The sequence below is a fragment of the Lagenorhynchus albirostris genome, chromosome 15, assembly GCF_949774975.1.
Source record: "Lagenorhynchus albirostris chromosome 15, mLagAlb1.1, whole genome shotgun sequence".
NCBI lineage: Eukaryota > Metazoa > Chordata > Mammalia > Artiodactyla > Delphinidae > Lagenorhynchus > Lagenorhynchus albirostris.
This window is the reverse complement of record NC_083109.1, coordinates 30,315,738-30,331,973: the sequence shown is the minus strand read 5'-3', so window position 1 is coordinate 30,331,973 and position 16,236 is coordinate 30,315,738. Positions and strand designations below refer to the sequence as shown.

Here is a 16,236-nt window from a genome sequence, read left to right as displayed (position 1 = left end):
AGCAAATCCGATAATGCCCAGTGCCCAGTGATGCCTCCTGACTCTGCCAGGCCTGGCACAGGCTCCTTACTTGGGCCCTGCCCTGCACAGCTCTTTGTGAGTTGGCTGCACGTGGCTGCTCCCAGGCTCCTAGCCAGAGGTGGGAATTACTGCCCCACCTTGGCCCAAGTAAAACAACCTTTAAAACTGGCTGGCAGCCCAGTATTTTAAACCACTTCCTTGACTGATCCACTCCTCTTTATGAGCATCCAGGAATAAAGTTATAGCTTCTTTTCCTGGTGTAACAGGGGGTTGCAGCACCTCTGCCCCATCCCCAAAATTCCCAGGGGCAGGGAGGTCTTGGCCAGACCGGAATTGGAGAGGCGAACCCTGGCGCCCCCTCTACCGGACCCAGGCCCGGACCTCCCTCAAGGTAGATGTCAGCACCAGGGCCTTCTCTCAGGGAAGAGTTTCATCCTCGCTTGACCAGGGTCCCTTCCTTGCCTTCCTCTTTCTTCTGTTTCCCCTGCAAAATGAGCTGAATACTGACCTGGTGTGCGTAGAAGACACTAGGTAAAAGTGTCTGGAGCAGACAGACAGCAGCTATGACTCTGATGGGTTATGAGCGGGGCAGATGTGGCTGCAGCTGTCAGCACCTGGCACAGTCTGGGCAGTGTTAGACGCTCAGCACCCATTACTTTCTCCTCCCCATGTGGCCTGATCCAGATGGACAGAGTGGTAAGAGGACTCTCAGAGCAGAAGCCAGGCAGCCTAGCCCCACCACCTTGGCCCTCTGGGCCAGAGGTAGGAGGTGAGTGGGAGAGTCCTGGGCAGCTGTAATACCTGCTCTGCTTGTATCTGTTGTGTAACCTGGGGTAAGTGAGTGCCCTCTGAGCATCCAGCTGCCTTCCTCCTCATAAAACCAGACCACTTGAGCCCTCAGGGTGGTACAGGCAAGTCTCAGCATAACCGTGCCCAGGACTCACTCTCTCCCCTCCCTCTACTTCTCCCTTTTTCTCAGGCGTCTGCACAGATATTTTCCTTTATCTGGGGCAAATCCTCACCCAAATAAAGCTGGCCTTGGTGTCAGCTGCCTGCTCAGTGGAGGGGGCTTCTGGAGACTTCCAGAGTTCCTCTTCCTGAGTAGAAGTCCAGCCCTCAAGATACCGGCCCTCCCACAGGTTGTGCCCTTGCAGGGGGCTCTAGACCAAGAGTGAAGACCAAGCCTTGGAGCATAAGAAACTTGGGGTGGGCAGGGGGACAAGCTAGAGACCAGGTAAGTGTCCTTTAGACCCAGCCTGGGAATCTCAAGTCCCTTCTTATTGCTATGGCAAGAAATAGCCTGTTTTCCCATCTGCAAAATGGAGCAAATAATCATGGCAAGGTAGATGAACTTTGACAGAAAGCAGTAATGACACCTGACATGTTCTGTGTGCACTCTGTATCAGGCAGCGTCTTAGTTGTACATTTGCAAAGGATTCCCTACAATCACAGCTCATATTTGAGGGGGAGAGTTATTTGCTGTGGTATTCCGAGAGGATTTCCTGACACACCCAGGTTTGGTCTGGGACTGGTTCTCCCAGATTGGCCCTTTCCCACTCTCTTGATCTTGAACTTGGCACCTCCTAGGTGGTGGAACCTCTGCTGGGTGCTGGGGATACTGAAAGGGAAGTCATGTCCTTGATAGGGCAGGGAGCCTTCTGGGAGGAATTAACATTTGAAACCAAATCTTAAAAGAGGAAAAGCAGATTGGGGAGAGCATTTCTGAGGATAATACAGCAGATGCAAAGACAAGGAAATGTAACAGCAACTCTGTTGCTGGGATTTGATTCAGCAAGAGATGAGGAATGAGGCTGGGGAGGGCCTAGGTCCTAAAGGGCTATGAGACTTTTAAGTTTATCTGAGGGCAATGGTGAGCCACTGACAATTCTAGAGGAGAGAACTGATGGCATCACTCTTGCCTTTTTGGTGCAGAATTTAGGAAGGGTGAGCCCAGAAGTGCTTGAGCAGCCAGATGAGGGAAATGGGGAGGCTGAATCCAAAATCTTGGCAAGACTTGGGAAGAGGGTAAGAGGCCACCTTCCCAGGGGTCTTCCAGCCTCCACCTGCTGACTTGCCCCTGCCATATTCCACCATCAGTGTCTGCCGCAGTCTTGTCAAGGGCTCCACAGGACACATGCTGCCTTACTCAACTTGCTCAGTGCTTTATTGAACCAAGACCCTACCAGATGACTCATCAGGGCCTTCAAGAAGCCCTGCCCATTTCCTGAGATTCAGAATCCAGAGGTGGCTGGCCTTGGTTTAGCTGCTTCCATGACATTTCCTTTTGAATATCTCCAAACTTTAAAGTGTAAAGATTTTGTCCACACAGATACATGTATACTCCTGCTGCAGGCTGTCATCCTCACTGAGACACTTTCAACTCAGCGGTTTGTAGACAAGGCATTGTGCATCCATGGCCATCCATCCATCCACTCTTCCATTCGTCCATCTGTCCATCCATGACAAGACAGCAGTAAGTTCTGACATGGTTTAGGCCCCAGGGTTCACAGCAGTGAGGGCTGGGCTTCCAGTGGGCTCAGGATGCAGGCCTTAGCCCTCACCCAAGGGCCTCCGCAGATAATAACATCCCTTTCTGAGGCAACAGAAGCCAGGGCCAAGTGGGTTATGAAATTTGAGTCTTTAACCCCAACTGGACGGGGGAACCTAAACCTTAGCCTGTGACTATCCTGAGATGGGCAAAAAAAAAAAAAAAAAAAAAAGACAAATCAAGCCTACAGATAACACTGAAACAGGAAAGAGTAAGAGCTCATGTCCGTGCTGGAGGTGTTCATATGGAGGGACAGGAAAGAGGAAAAGAGAAAGGGGAACATGGCGCACACACTCAGGAGTGCTGTCGAGGGCCTGGGGCATAGTGCTGAATCCTAGGGCAGCGAAGAGTACAGCTGTGGCCCATCCCAGGGGGCTGTAGCTTTCTCTCAGCCTCATACATACAAACAAAGCCCCTAGAAAAAAGGGGGCTTTTCTGAATACAGGAAGACAAAGGGTTAACCCAAACAATAAAGAAAAAAAAACGAAAAGGCTCCTGCTAGACACAAAATACTTCCTTTGAACTAGACTTAATCCAATTTCACTAAGTCAGCAGGCTGGGCTCTTCCAGGGGTGCCAGGGGTGGGGGCGTGGGTGTCACCAGGATATGGAGTATGACTGGAGTGAGACAGGGGATCAGCACTGGGGTGGACAGACAGGACACCCTCACCGTCTTTCGCCCAGACAGCAGACCCTCAGCCCTGTAAGCCACCGGGCAGCTGACGCCCAGGCCGCACAAAGCAAGAAAGGCGGGTGGGACAGTTGCCAGCACTTCACTGGTCCTGCAGGCGGCTGCAGAGCTCCCGCCGGCTCCGCTCGCCAGCCCAGCTACGCGTCTTGAGGCGGAAGGTCTTCAGCTCATCCTTGAAGGCCTCATGGTTCATGGGCCGGTAGTCTTGAGGCTCACAAAAGGTCTAGGGCAGGATGGGATGGGTTGATCAATACGGGGAAATGGGCAACTTCAGTGGGGTGACCCAGTCCTCCCTACTCCTTCTCCTAGGGCTACCGCCTGGCCGAGCCCTTTCCCTGTAGCCCAGCCCTCCCACGGAGACTATGGCCACCCCCACCCATGGTACCGGGTGCTGTGGGAAGAACTCCTTGTAGCCGCCTTTGAGGATATACATCTCAGGATAGTAGAGGCTGGGGTAGTCATTGGAGGCTCTGTCCCGTTCCCGGATGAAACGGCACCTGGGACAAGCAGGGGTGTGGGGTTCAGAGCTGGGCGTGCAGTGGGTGTACATCAGGGGACCTGGTCCCCACGCCCACTCCTTTGAGGGCCTTGGGGAACCACAGAAGGCTTGAGTGGAGGAATGTCCGCCACAAGAACACTTTGAGATCAGTCTGGCTAACTGGGTACAGAAGAGGTTGGGGAGATAGAAGGAACGAAGCAAATCAAGGGGGTTCTGTGTCCAGAAGACAGTTGCTCAATCTCTGTCAGAGACATTTCTCCTGGGCTGAGAAAGGGGAGGCAGAAAGGAGAGAAGTGGACAAAGTTCAAGAGGTAGATTCAGAAGGTCTAGACAAAGCTTGGTGAGGAGGAGGTGGAGAGAGGAAAGGACAATTGAACTCTGGAAGGGTCAGTGTCACTGAGGACTGGGACAGGGCCCTTGGACTTTAAGGACACTGATGGAGACTGATGGAGAATTAGGTTTTGGGGAGGGGGGCGGCAAGGGACAGAGGGTAGATGGGAGGCCTGTTGGGAAGGACAGTGAGAGGGAGACAGGAGGAAGGTGCCATGCACAGGGAAGCGGGGATGAGGTCTGCTCCAAGGTATCGGGTGAGACAACAGGTCTAGGCCCAGATGGGGCCATGGCTGGGCTTGGGCGTCTTGGCCATTGGATGGCTCCAGCACCCGCAATCCCGGGCGAGGAAGGTCAGGAGCAGCACTAGCTGGCTGGGCGGAGCTGGGACTCACATGCGGGGCCCCCGCTCAGATGAAAATTCACAGTGGAAAACGAGGATGATTCTCTTGTCCAGGCTACAGGGTGTGATGGGGCTCTGTAGCAGGAAGGTCTCAGCATCCCTTTCCAGAGGCAGGTTCACAGCAGTCTGCCAAAGGAGCCAGAGGTCAGGCCACAGCCCTAGGCCTGGGTAGGAGACCCTGCCCTATGCGGTCCCCATCTTTCAGATGAGTGACCCCACCTCCTGAGGGGCAGAATCCCATGAGAGGGTGCACCCACCCCCTACTGATTCATTCTCCGGGCAGAGGAAGGATAGAACTGGGTGAGTCTTCAGGGCCTCTCCCGTCACCCTGCCTCACCTTGATGTGCCCGCCTTCATACTCGTAGGGGTATCTGCAGTCCACAATCACAAACCTCTCCACGATGTTGCTGAACTTGCCTGTCAGCAGGGCCACCATCTGTAGGAGGCCACGGAGGTGGGTTCCAGCAGTTCAGGCGGGCAGGCAGGGGCTGACCCATGCGCGTAGCCTGACCCCAGGGGAGGTTAACAGGCAAACAGAAGTCCCAAATGCACCAGAAAATAGCTCATGCCTGCATACCGTTTCTGGTGAGATGTACTTGAGGTCTTGGTGCTTTCCATCCACAGTCTGTAGGAGGAAGGCCTGAAGGGAAGAGGAGAGAGAGGGGAGAGAGAAAGTGAGATTGGTAAGATGGAAAAGATGGAGTTTTTTCCCAAGCCCAAAGGCCACACCTGCTTTGACCTTCAAATTCAGCTCTGGTTCCCATAGCAACCAAGAGGGGCCTCTAGGGTCTGATCCCCAGGGAACAACCTTCCAAGGGGAAATGAAGATGGGGAGAAGAGATGAACCCCCATGCCTCCTGCCCCCATGTATTGCCAAGCAAGCCCCAGGATGAGGCCCAAAGAAGCTCCAATCAAGATGTTATGGTTTGGAAATGTTTTCCAAGGTTGAGATACCACAGATGCCCTGTACAGATTTGGGTACAGTCGGGATATCAAGGAGAGTGAGAGAGAGGAGTCTAGATGAGAATAAAGGATAAGATGCAAAGGACAAAGCGAGGGGCCTCTGGGGAGAGAGGGAGTTGCTGAAGCAGCTGCTGGGCTCAGGGGCCAGTCAGTAAGGGATCGAGCCTCCTGAGGGATCCCACTGCTAGTACCTTGGAGTAATCCCCGATCAGTTCTCGGTGGTCACTGTCCAGGATGTTCTCAATCTCGTCATGACACAAGGACTTTGAGCGGAGAACGCGGGCTTTCTGTGAGGCAGGTGGCAGCCAGGGTCAGGGGTGAGGCTGCCCCTCAGTGCCCCGTCTGGCTAGGACCCCCCTTCCCTGCACTCTGTCCTCTGCCACAAACCCGGCTGAGAAGGACTTGCAGGGTGGACTTGGAGGGTGGCAGCTCAGCCCTGCCAAGCCCAGTCCTGCCCTAGAAGGAGGGCACTCACGGGTTCCTCAGCCTCCCGCTGCTCCTCCTCTGGAGGGGTCACGCTCCTTCTCCGCTTGCTCTGTATGGGCAGGTCCCTGTCCTGGGGCCGCTCCAGCCTCTTGAGGATGGGCCGGATCATGCTGCAGGGCATGGACGGAGAGCGGAAGAGCCGCTGGCACTTGCTGTACATGATGAGGTCCTGGCAGAGGTGGCAGGTCTGGGGTCAGAGTTTCCAGCCCCTGCTCTCCACCCCAAATCCCACCTGAAGGGTAGGGCCCCACCCCTCCAAATTCTGAGGGGCCTCTCCAGAGGCTCACCTGCTCCTCTTCCTTTTCTGAGGTCTTGACCAGTGGGGCACTAATGAGGCTCTCCATGCCTGGGGGGACTACATCATCCTCCTGAGGCCAAATCAGCAAGGATATGGTTACATTCGCAGGCAAAGGTCCAACCTCTAAGGCCCCGAGTCCTCCAGGATAGGCTTCCCAGTTCTCCCAGCAAACTTCAGGCCAGCAGCCCTCCCTGACCCTGCTCACACCTCCCTCGCTTTGCCCGAGCACAGGGCAGCCCCCCAGAACTAGAAAGCTGCAGGGCCCCACTCGCTGCAGGGGCTTGCATAGAACTGTGAGAAGTGTGCCATGCAGGAGGACCAGGCTTCCCTCTGCCCTGCCCATCCACCCTTCACTGCAGCACCAGCCACCTTCTCTCCTCTGATTGGCCAGAGGTCAGGCTGTGACTCAGTTACCTCCAATTCTTCTTCTGACATTGAAGTGAGGTCATAGTCTTGCTGTAGGAGCTCAGAGCTCTCCCCTTTTCTGAGATCCCAAGGAGGGAGAGGTAGGGGGCCTGACAGGGCAAGGCTGTTCACCTTTAAGTCACTCTCCAGGATATCCACGAATCCATCATCTTCCTCGGCAGCCCCCTTGGTTGGGGTCAGGGAGAAGCAGCATTGGGCCAGGGGAGTCAGTTCCTCTACTTCCATCTTCCGCTCAGGGGTGAGACACTGTGTGGGTGACGAATAGACACAGACGACTCAGGGGTGGGGCCCTGAGGCAGTCCCCACCCCAAACTTCTGAGAAAAGTTTCCCAACGCCTCAGGGCTCAGGATCACCCTCAAGTCCTCCAGGCTGCCTTCACAGGCACCTGCCCCGCGTGCATGCCTGCCCTGCATGGGTCAGCTCTCCTGATGTACCATCAGGTCGGGAGCCGAGCTTGGCCTCTGGGCAAAGGCTTCTCTGCGGCTGGCCCACTCTGCCAGGGCATGGGTGTGGCTGGGATGTGTGGGCTTCCCCGGCATCTTGAAGACAAATCCATCCTGCGGGCAATACAGGGAGCGGAGGGGGGTGCGTGATCAAATGCCAGAGAACCATCCCAGCAAGCCCCCTTCTCTCCCTGGAGTGCTCCCACTCTGGCCTTCTGGAAGCGCACATTCTCTTTGTCCTCCCTAGAGCTGTGGGCAGCTCGGCCACATGCTTCACTCTTCCTCCAGGTGCCAGGTGCTTGGGAGTTGGTGATGTTCCGTAGCACAGGGCTGTGGCCCAGAAGCCTCCCCTAGAGAGCCAGGAGGGCAGCAGGTACAGAAGGCTGCATTCCTCTGGTGCCAGCCCAGGCCCTACCTTCTCCCATCCCTCTTCCAACTCCCCCAGCTCCCCTGTCCACCTCCAAAGCCCCAGCTCCCAGAGCCAGACCAGGCACACCCAACCGATTCAAGTCCACCCTCTGGGAACCAACCACCCTCAAGTCCACCCTCTGGGAACCAACCACAGTCCCTCCTGCCCCTCCACAATCCTGGCCAGCAAGCCCGAGCCTCCTCGGGCCTCAAGGACACTCACCGGCAAGGACTGGAAGCGTCGGATAGAAAACTGCTCACTGCAGAAGGAAACAGGGACACCTCAGGGCTGAAGAGTTGGGCCGTGACAGAGAGCATGCAGGGTCCCCCTCCACCACAGAGCCCTGTGCACCCCTTTGGGAGGACCTGGGAAAGCACCCTCCCTGGGCCTACTCCACCCACACGGGGCAGGGGAGCCTGCGTGAGGAAGGCCCAAGCACTTACTTTCGAATAACTCGGCTGGCTGTCTGGATGGCCTGTTCAAATCTAGGAGAGAGAAGGGTCCCATGCATCCCAGCTCCCCTCACAGCCCATCGCCCACCCCCAGCATTACGTTTTTAGTCCACAAGGGCCAGGGCCAAGGTTCAGGCCAGGGGAAAGAGGAGGGAGGAAGAATGCAGACTATCAGGGGGCCCAGGTATAGGGGAAGGGGAGATGAGAGGCAGCCTGGGATTTTAAAGGCTGCCGTGAATGAAGGAGGCCTGGAGAATGGCAGTGACAGAGACAGCTGGGGTAGGTTGCAGGGTGGCTGAGGAGTTACCAAGGCAACAACAGTCTCACCAGCCTGCCCACAGGCCTTCCACCTGTATGCAAATCACCTCAGCAGGGCCATATGGCTGCCAGGAAAGGCATCCATCCATCCTATGATGACAGGCCTTGTCCTGACAAAGTGGATATCTCCAGGGCCTGGATGCCAGAAAGGCTGGGCTTCCCTCCCTTGTGTGGGACTGTCCTGGATCCTCCAGGACAGGGGCCTGGTTCAGTCTGCTGTACCAGACCCCCTAGCGACAAATGTGCAGGGTCACAACCTCTCCTCCCTCCTGTGGAATTTTCCAGGACCCAGACTCTGTCCTACCCCCTCCTCCTGCCTTAGAAGAGGCCAGCAGGCAAAGAATTCCAACAGATGTTCCTTCTGAGGCTAGCTATGTTACCAGAGACCACCTGCCAGGCGGGGCTTTTGTGTGTCTATGTGTACACACACACACACACACACACACACACACTTCTTTCTGTGTAACCATCAAAGCAGGTGCAGTGGTGGTGGGGGGAACTGAGGGCTAAAGTGTCAGGGGGATGCCCCTGCCCCGAGTAGGGGGGTGGCTGTGCCCAGCCAACCTGGCATCAGGATGACCAATTTAATTGGCTTGGTTTTCAGTCTGCACCTGGGCCCTGGGGGTAAAGCAGGGACAGTTCTGTGTTACCATCAAAACCCAACGTGCAGTCCCCACACCACCACCCAATGCTCTCCCCATTTCCTGTTTATGAACAAACCTGCAGCCCAGCCCAGTCTGATCAAAGGCAATGGGAGGAAAGACAGCCACTGCCCTAAACCCAAAGCCACAGTCCCTTAGCCCAGGCCACAGATGCCCAGCTGTTCCCAGTAATGCCTGACAGCTGCTCTCCCTGCTGGGGCATGATCAGCTGGATGGGAACAGCTGTGCTCTGGAAGGTACTACTCATGCCCCACAACCAAGAAGCAGGGAACTATGCTGAGCAGAGCCCACCAACTTCTCTACTCCCCCCTCACAAAAGGCCTGGTCCAGGGGTTGGCCAGAGGGTCAAATGTCACTGAAACCAGAAGTTACTGATAGGATGACCAAGGGCCAAACCAGCTTGCAGCAACTGTTTTGTTTGGCCTAAAGTAAATTAAAAACTTTGAATTAGTTGGACTATATTTTCCTACCACCCCAGCCCTGAACCCACTCTAAGCTGCTCCCATGAGAGCAGACCCTTCCATGAGACAAGGAGCAGAATTCTAGGACATGGGAAGGTCAATTAGTGCCCCCATTGGGGATCCAGAGAGGTCTGTTTGCTCTCCCAGGATTCCCAGTGAGTTTACGGTAGAACTGAGATTCCCCAAGGCAGGTTCCCCGTCCTTGGTAGTGTGGTCCCTCTTCTCTACTCACGTCTGCTCCACCACCTGGGGGTCCATAGGGCTGGGAGAGTCCATGCACAGACCTGAGGACAGAGTGCATTGGTTTGAAAGTAGTGGCATTTCCTGCACACTTTCCCCCACCATGTCCCAACCCTATTCAGAAAAGGGAAAAAAGCCTGTTGTTATTTTAGGTCTTGACATATTGAAAAATGAAACAAAACCCACCCATGGACCCCAAGGGCTGACACACTGCCAAATCACACAGGGCTCCACTCCCTGTTTACTATGGAAACTCCTCCCTGTAGGCTTTAAACCAGAACTCTGCTAAGCATTTTTCTAGAACTGGTTTAAAATAATCTGTTCTAGAAGAGATAATGGCTTTTTAAAGGAAAAAGTTAAAGCTGAAGGCAAGTGAATGTTATAAAATGACAGACTTTCAGCCCTGATGCCTCCCAGGTGGGGCTGTGGTTCAGGATTTTGGCGCCTGGTTTTAAATAGGTAAGATCTCATCTCCCGCAGAGGACCCCACCCAACACCCACCTTGCCCAGCCAGTCTGTGCTGGGCGTGGTAAGCCCCACCAGAAGTGGGCAGAGGGAGGCTGCTGGGCCCACCAGGTTGTGGTAAGGATGTTAGTCTGATCAGTAGTGAAGTGGGGAGGCTAAGGCAGCCCCCCAAACTCCCCTGGCACCCCTGGGCCTCACCTGCATCAGAAGATTCAGAGGACTCAGACGACAGGGAGGATTCAGACGCCCGACGGGACAGGGATAGGCATGTGAGCAGGCTGCCTACCTGACTCTTTGGGGTCTCGCTGGGAAGGGAGCAGGGACCCAGGGAAGGAGAAAGGTAAATATGGGGCTCAAGGGCTGGCCGGCCCATGTTCCCACCAGCCACCCACCTCTGAAGGGCCCATCCAGCCTCTGCACTGTCCCAGGGAGGTGATGGCATCAAGGGCCTACCCTTTTCTCAGGCCTTCTACAGAGACTCTAAGTGTCTTCTCTTTGTTGATTGATTTAACGTTCTCCTGGGTGCAGGGGAAGGTGAACCCGGAGCAAGAGCAAGGAGGTAGGCTGGAGGAGGTGGGCTGGGATCATCCTGGGGGATTGTGGGGCAGTAGACAGCCCTGGAGGGCTTTCCCCTAAACTCTTCAGGCCCCTACCCATCCACAAGCCTTTCTGGAGGAATGGCCAAGACTTTGGTCTTTATTGCTCCAAGGACAACCCAGGCTGGAGCTGCAGGCTTGCTCAGGGAGCAGGACCAGAGTTTAACCCCTTAACCCCAGGAAAGAACTGGGGATGGAGGGAACAGGGCCACCCTCAAGTTCCCCCTCCAGACTCAGAATCCCCTGCCTGGGGCAAAATGGTGGAGATTTGGGCTCAGATTAGGAAGGCAGCATGGTGGAGGTGGGGAAGAGGGTCTCCAGAGGCTTGTGCGGGCCAAGAACAAGTCACCTGGAGGGTGTGAACAGCACAGCCCTAGTCCTGGGCCCCTGAAGCAGTCTCTGTCCCGGATGCCTCCCCATTTGGCACCCAGGCAGGGCTCCCAAGAGGCCTGGGACTAAACCCTAATGCGGGCCTCTCACCCCACATCCAGTATCCTTGGGGCGCCCTACCTGCCGAGCCCGGCGAGGTCGTGCATGGTCTGGGTGAGGGTGGTGACCGGCGAGGAAGCGGCGGCGCGCTTCGGAGACCCCAGGAGGCCATGAGCCCCCAGCCGGAGGCCCGGGAGGTGGCCGGGACGCTGGGCGCCACCGCGCACGCCGGCCGGACTGAGAGTCGAGGCTGCCGCGGGCTCCGGCTGGGGCAGCTCCATCTTGGTGGGGCGGGAGGGCTGGGCGAAGGGCGACCCACAGACGCCGGGCACAGCTGGCCGGGACGAGGTAGGGAGCCGGCCCGGGGTGGAGGGGGGAGGGAGGGAGGAAGGAAGAGCAACGGGGCCGGAGCGAGGGAGGAGAGGGAAGCGGGGAGGGTGGGGAAGGGAGGAGGGACGCAGGGACCAGCCACCAGCCCGGGAAGCCTCTGGCAGAAGCTGCCACCTCCACCTCCTTATATATTCGAAAAATAACAGCGGCCGCGCCGCCGAACGCCACCAATGGGGGTGCGGGTTAGAAGAGAGGCGGGACCGAGGGCGGAGCCCGTGTGGTGGAAGGCGCGGAGGCTGGACCAGCCGGGCCTCGCCCAGTTCCAGGCTTTGGGTGGGGTGGAGGAATTAGGGTTTCTCTTACACCCCTCGCACTCCCTCCCAGCTACGGTTCGAGGAGCCTGGCTTCCCAAATTCCGCTTCTCAGTATGTGGTTTGGAGCTACACCCCCCCGCCCCCAGCGAAGAGGGTGTGTAGAGGGCCTCCAGCGAAGAGGGCCTCAGAGGATGCAACAACCCCCCAGGGTGGCCTCAGAGGGACCCCCGCCGTTTAACATCACTCACAAGCACCGGTTGGCATCTTGAGAGCCTCCATTCCCGGAGTCTGCAGAATACAGCTGTGCTGTGCGGTCTGTTTTCTCCATTCCACTTTACAGACGGGGACAATGAGGCGTAGAGAAGTTCATTAACTCGTTCAAGGTCACATGGTTGTGCAGATGGTGGAGTTGAGATTCACCCCAGGTGCCTCTACTCCCACAGCTTCCCTGACCCTGCAACTGGCAGCTCAGAGCGGCCCCAAAGCGTAATTCCCACGGGGAGCCCCCAGTGCAGGAGGTGGACCCGCGGTGGGGGCTGACACGTAACTGATGGGTGCTTCCATAGCCTCTGATTAGATGTGATGCCAAGGGATCCAGTTTTCTCCCGCAGTCCCAGAGGAGGCTCTAATGGTTGGTCTAGCCATGCGTTTGGGCCGTAAGGGCCAAAGAGGGTGTCAGCAACCTCAGAACCCAGTTATGGAATTATCTCATGCCTACTGACGGTTTGGCTAATGTGGTGCCAACGTTTAATTGGTGTTTCTTTAATTAGGGAGGCTGAATTTGTCACTAGTTTTAACTGAACATCTTCTAATTATCTGATCACCTCCTAGGGAGCCATCTTTCCTGGACCGTGGTGGGAAGGCTGAACCCAAAAGCGAGTGGGTGGTAAGCTACTCTTGCACCCCATCTCCCCCAGGGAGAGGTGCCCTCCGGCTTGTCAGGTCGCAGCTCAGGAATGCTGGAGCCACGGCCTTGAGTCCCTTCCCCTGCAGCCCCAATCCTTCAGGCCAAGGAGCAGTGGGTGGGGGTGGCAGAAGGGAGGGCATGGCGGTAGGGGGTTGGGTGGGCCAGGAGACATGTGGAGGAAGGGAATGGAAAGACCCCAATCCCATCTGAGAGGGGTGAGGAGGGTGGGGACGCGACAAAAGTATGTCTCCCACCCCACCGAAATCTTCAGGGCCCCTCCCCAGAGGCAGTCACTACTATAATTTGTTGCATATTCTTCTGGAGTCAGTCTAAACAGTCCTAGCTAATAGAAACAAAATGGGAGGCACAAATACGAGCCACATATGTAATTTAAAATTTTCTAGTAACCGCATTTAAAAAAGGACTTCCCTGGTGGTGCAGTGGTTAAGAATCCGCCTGCCAAGGCAGGGGACACAGGTTTGAGCCCTGGTCCAGGAAGATCCCACATGCCATGGAGCAACTAAGCCCGCATGCGACAACTACTGAGCCCGCGTGTCACAACTACTGATGCTCGCTTGCCTAGAGCCCGTGCTCCGCAACAAGAGAAGCCACTGCAATACGTCCACACACTGCAACAAAGAGGAGCCCCCACTCGCTGCAACTAGAGAAAGCCTGAGCACAGCAATGAAGACCCAACGCAGCCAAAAATAAATAAATTACAAAATAAATAAAGGAAGGGTGTTTAAAACAAAAAAGGAAAAAGAAACTTTAATATTTTATTTAACCTATTTTAAAAGTTATCATTTCAACATGTTATCAGTATAAAAATTTTTAATGAGATGTTTTACATACTTTTTTTTGGTACCAAGCCTTCAAAATCCAATGTGCGTTTTACACACACAGCACATCTCAATTTGGACTTGCCAGAATGTTTTATACCTTGCTTTCTTTTACTTGATATTTTTACTCAATTCCCTAATGCTGAACATTTATTTAAATGATGCAACAGATATGCATAGAATGAAGTCCTAAAGAGAAACTGCTGGAAGGAATGGACTTTATTTATCAAAATCTCCTTTTCCCTTTCCTGAATCTCATTTTCTCAATCTGAGTTATTGAAGAACAGGGACCAAGCCATTTACCTCTCCTCCCGTCTCCCAGAACCTTGAATAGGCCCAAGCCCAAGGTTGGTCTCTAACCCCCATATCCTACTTCTAGAGATTTCTCTTAAGAAGGTGATAAAAGTACACAGAGATGTATGTTCATAATAACAATGAAAAATGGAGAGCAAGCTGAGTGTCCTTCAATAGGGAACTAGACAAAAAAGTGGTTCCTCTATACTGTGCAATAGCTGAAGCATTTAAAGAGAACAGGTATTGGGAGGGTCGGGATGCCTGGCACCTGGCAAGCCCAATAATAATTGCTGATTATTGAATGATTACCTATTGGGCTCTTGGAAAATGATCTTTTGGAGAAAGGGTTCCTAGAGTAAAAGAATTTTGAAAGTCATTGATGTAGATATTTATTGACATGAGAAGATCTTTACAATACGGGCTAAAAAATATTATGCCAAGCGTGGTCCCATTAAAAATAATATGCACAGGGGACTTCCTGGTGGTCCAGTGGCTAAGACTCCATGCTCCCAGTGCAGGGGACCTGGGTTTGTGCCCTGGTCAGGGAACTAGATCCCACATGCCATAACTAAGAGGTCGCATGCCGCAGCTAAAGATTCCACATGCCACAACTAAAAGACCCCCGTGCCACAACTAAGACCGGCGCAGCCAAATAAATAAATAAATAAATTTTCTTTTTATTATAAAAAAAAATGCACAGATAAGTATCCTAGAAGGGTATTCTCTGAGTGATGGAATTAATGGTGATTAAATGGTTTTATCCTAAAACTTTTCTGTATTTGAAAATATCTTCCAAAGAACATAATTTGGAATAATATTATAATAATAACATAATTATAATTTTTAGATTAATTAAAAGAACATGATCTCCATCTGGCAGTTCCTCAAACATTTAAACATAGAGTTACCATGTGACCCAGCAATTCCACTCGTAGGTATATACCCAAGAGAAATGTAAACATATGTCCTTGCAAATAAATATTTATAGCAGTTATTTATGATTGCCAAAAGGTAGAAACAACCCAAACGTCCACCAACTGACAAATGGATAAGCAAAATGTCATATATCTGTACAACAGAATATTATTCAGCCATAAAAAAAGAAAGAAGTACTGATAAATACTATGTCATGGATGAATCTTGAAATATGAAGCTAAGTGAAAGAAGCCAGTCATAAAAGACACATATGCTATTATTCCATTCATATGAAACGTTCAGAACAGGGAAATCTATAGACAGACAGTAAATTAGTGGCTGTTTAGGGCCAGCCAGGGAAGGGGCAGGGAGTGGATAGGGAGATGATAGCTAAAGGTTATGGGATTTCTTTATAAAGTGATGAAAATGTGCCATCTTTCCAATTCTCCACCTTAGGAAAGTCCACAGTCCACCTTCCCTTCTCTTGGCCTAGGCTGTCCAAAGCTGCCCATGAGGCCTATACCCATTCCACTTACGTCATCACTATCCTTTGTGCCTCTCAGCAAACTTTCCATTTTCCTTTTCACTTTATTATTATTTTAAAAACGTTTTTGGCTGCACCACACAGCATGTGGGATCTTAGCTACCTGACCAGGGATCGAACCCACGCCCCTTGAAGTGGAAGTGCAGAGTCTTAACCACTGGACCACCAGGGAAGTTCTCCTTTTCATTTTAAAAAGCCTGTAGTACTTGCTATTGAAGAAAACTTGGAAAATTCAGCAAAGTAGAAAAAAAAAGCTCATCTATAGTCATTTCACCCAAACAACCATTGATTATAAGTCAGGTTGGGTGGGGAGGCAGGAGGACATACACACACATGGATGAAACCTCCAAAACTGTAGACTTGGTTTCCTGAGGGTTTGTGGGAAGGAGTCCTCAGCCAGGTGGTCCTACATTTACTTCTGCACAGGGACCTCACACCCATTATGGGCCAAGCATTGATCTGGCTCCTAAAGGAAAAAAATCTCCCAAGTTTTCTTCTGGACCTTGTGATTGGAAGGATATTTTTTATGTCTTGGGGTGGGGGAAGGGGGAGAAGCTCTCTCTAAGTAAGACACAAAATCCAGAAGCAATAGAGGAAAAAACTGACAGACCTGTCTACTTAAAGATTAAAAACTTCTCAGATCTGAGATTCCCTAGGCTAAGTAAAAGGACAGTGGCAGACTGGGAGAAAATATTTGCAATATATTTAAAGATTTTATGTCCAGAGCATATGAAGAGTTCCTAAAAGTCAACAAAAGAGAAACAAGGGCAAAAGATATGACTAGAAAATTCTCAGGCTTCAAATGGCCAATAAACATATGAAAAGAGAAATGCACACTGAAATAGCAGTGAGTTATACTTTCTTCCCTTGGCTTCCAGAACAGCATAGGAGCTTGAATTTCCTCCTACTGCTTCAGCTGCTCCTCCTGCATTTCTTGTTAGTTCTTTCTTGAG

At 52.9% G+C, this 16,236-nt stretch overlaps 1 protein-coding gene across 6 annotated transcripts; it reads right to left on the bottom strand.

The window, feature by feature from the left end:
• Positions 1-2,167: 2,167 nt before the first annotated feature.
• Positions 2,168-11,685, bottom strand: CDC25B (cell division cycle 25B). 6 transcript variants are annotated; one of them, XM_060122466.1, is made up of 17 exons: positions 11,222-11,684; positions 10,569-10,679; positions 10,314-10,420; positions 9,643-9,694; positions 7,961-8,002; positions 7,740-7,776; positions 7,336-7,458; positions 7,100-7,222; positions 6,776-6,910; positions 6,228-6,308; positions 5,930-6,109; positions 5,646-5,741; positions 5,069-5,131; positions 4,829-4,927; positions 4,484-4,617; positions 3,645-3,756; positions 2,168-3,482 (listed from the first exon to the last, which is right to left on the bottom strand). In XM_060122466.1, exons 1-17 carry the CDS (start codon positions 11,419-11,421, stop codon positions 3,342-3,344), a joined length of 1,836 nt encoding a protein of 611 aa, XP_059978449.1. In that variant the 5' UTR covers positions 11,422-11,684; the 3' UTR covers positions 2,168-3,341. The 6 variants fall into 6 exon arrangements, with proteins under 6 accessions (XP_059978449.1, XP_059978450.1, XP_059978452.1 ...); XM_060122467.1 differs by lacking the exon at positions 4,829-4,927 and having other exon boundaries at positions 11,222-11,685; XM_060122469.1 differs by lacking the exon at positions 7,336-7,458 and having other exon boundaries at positions 11,222-11,685.
• Between the last annotated feature and the right edge of the window lie 4,551 nt (positions 11,686-16,236).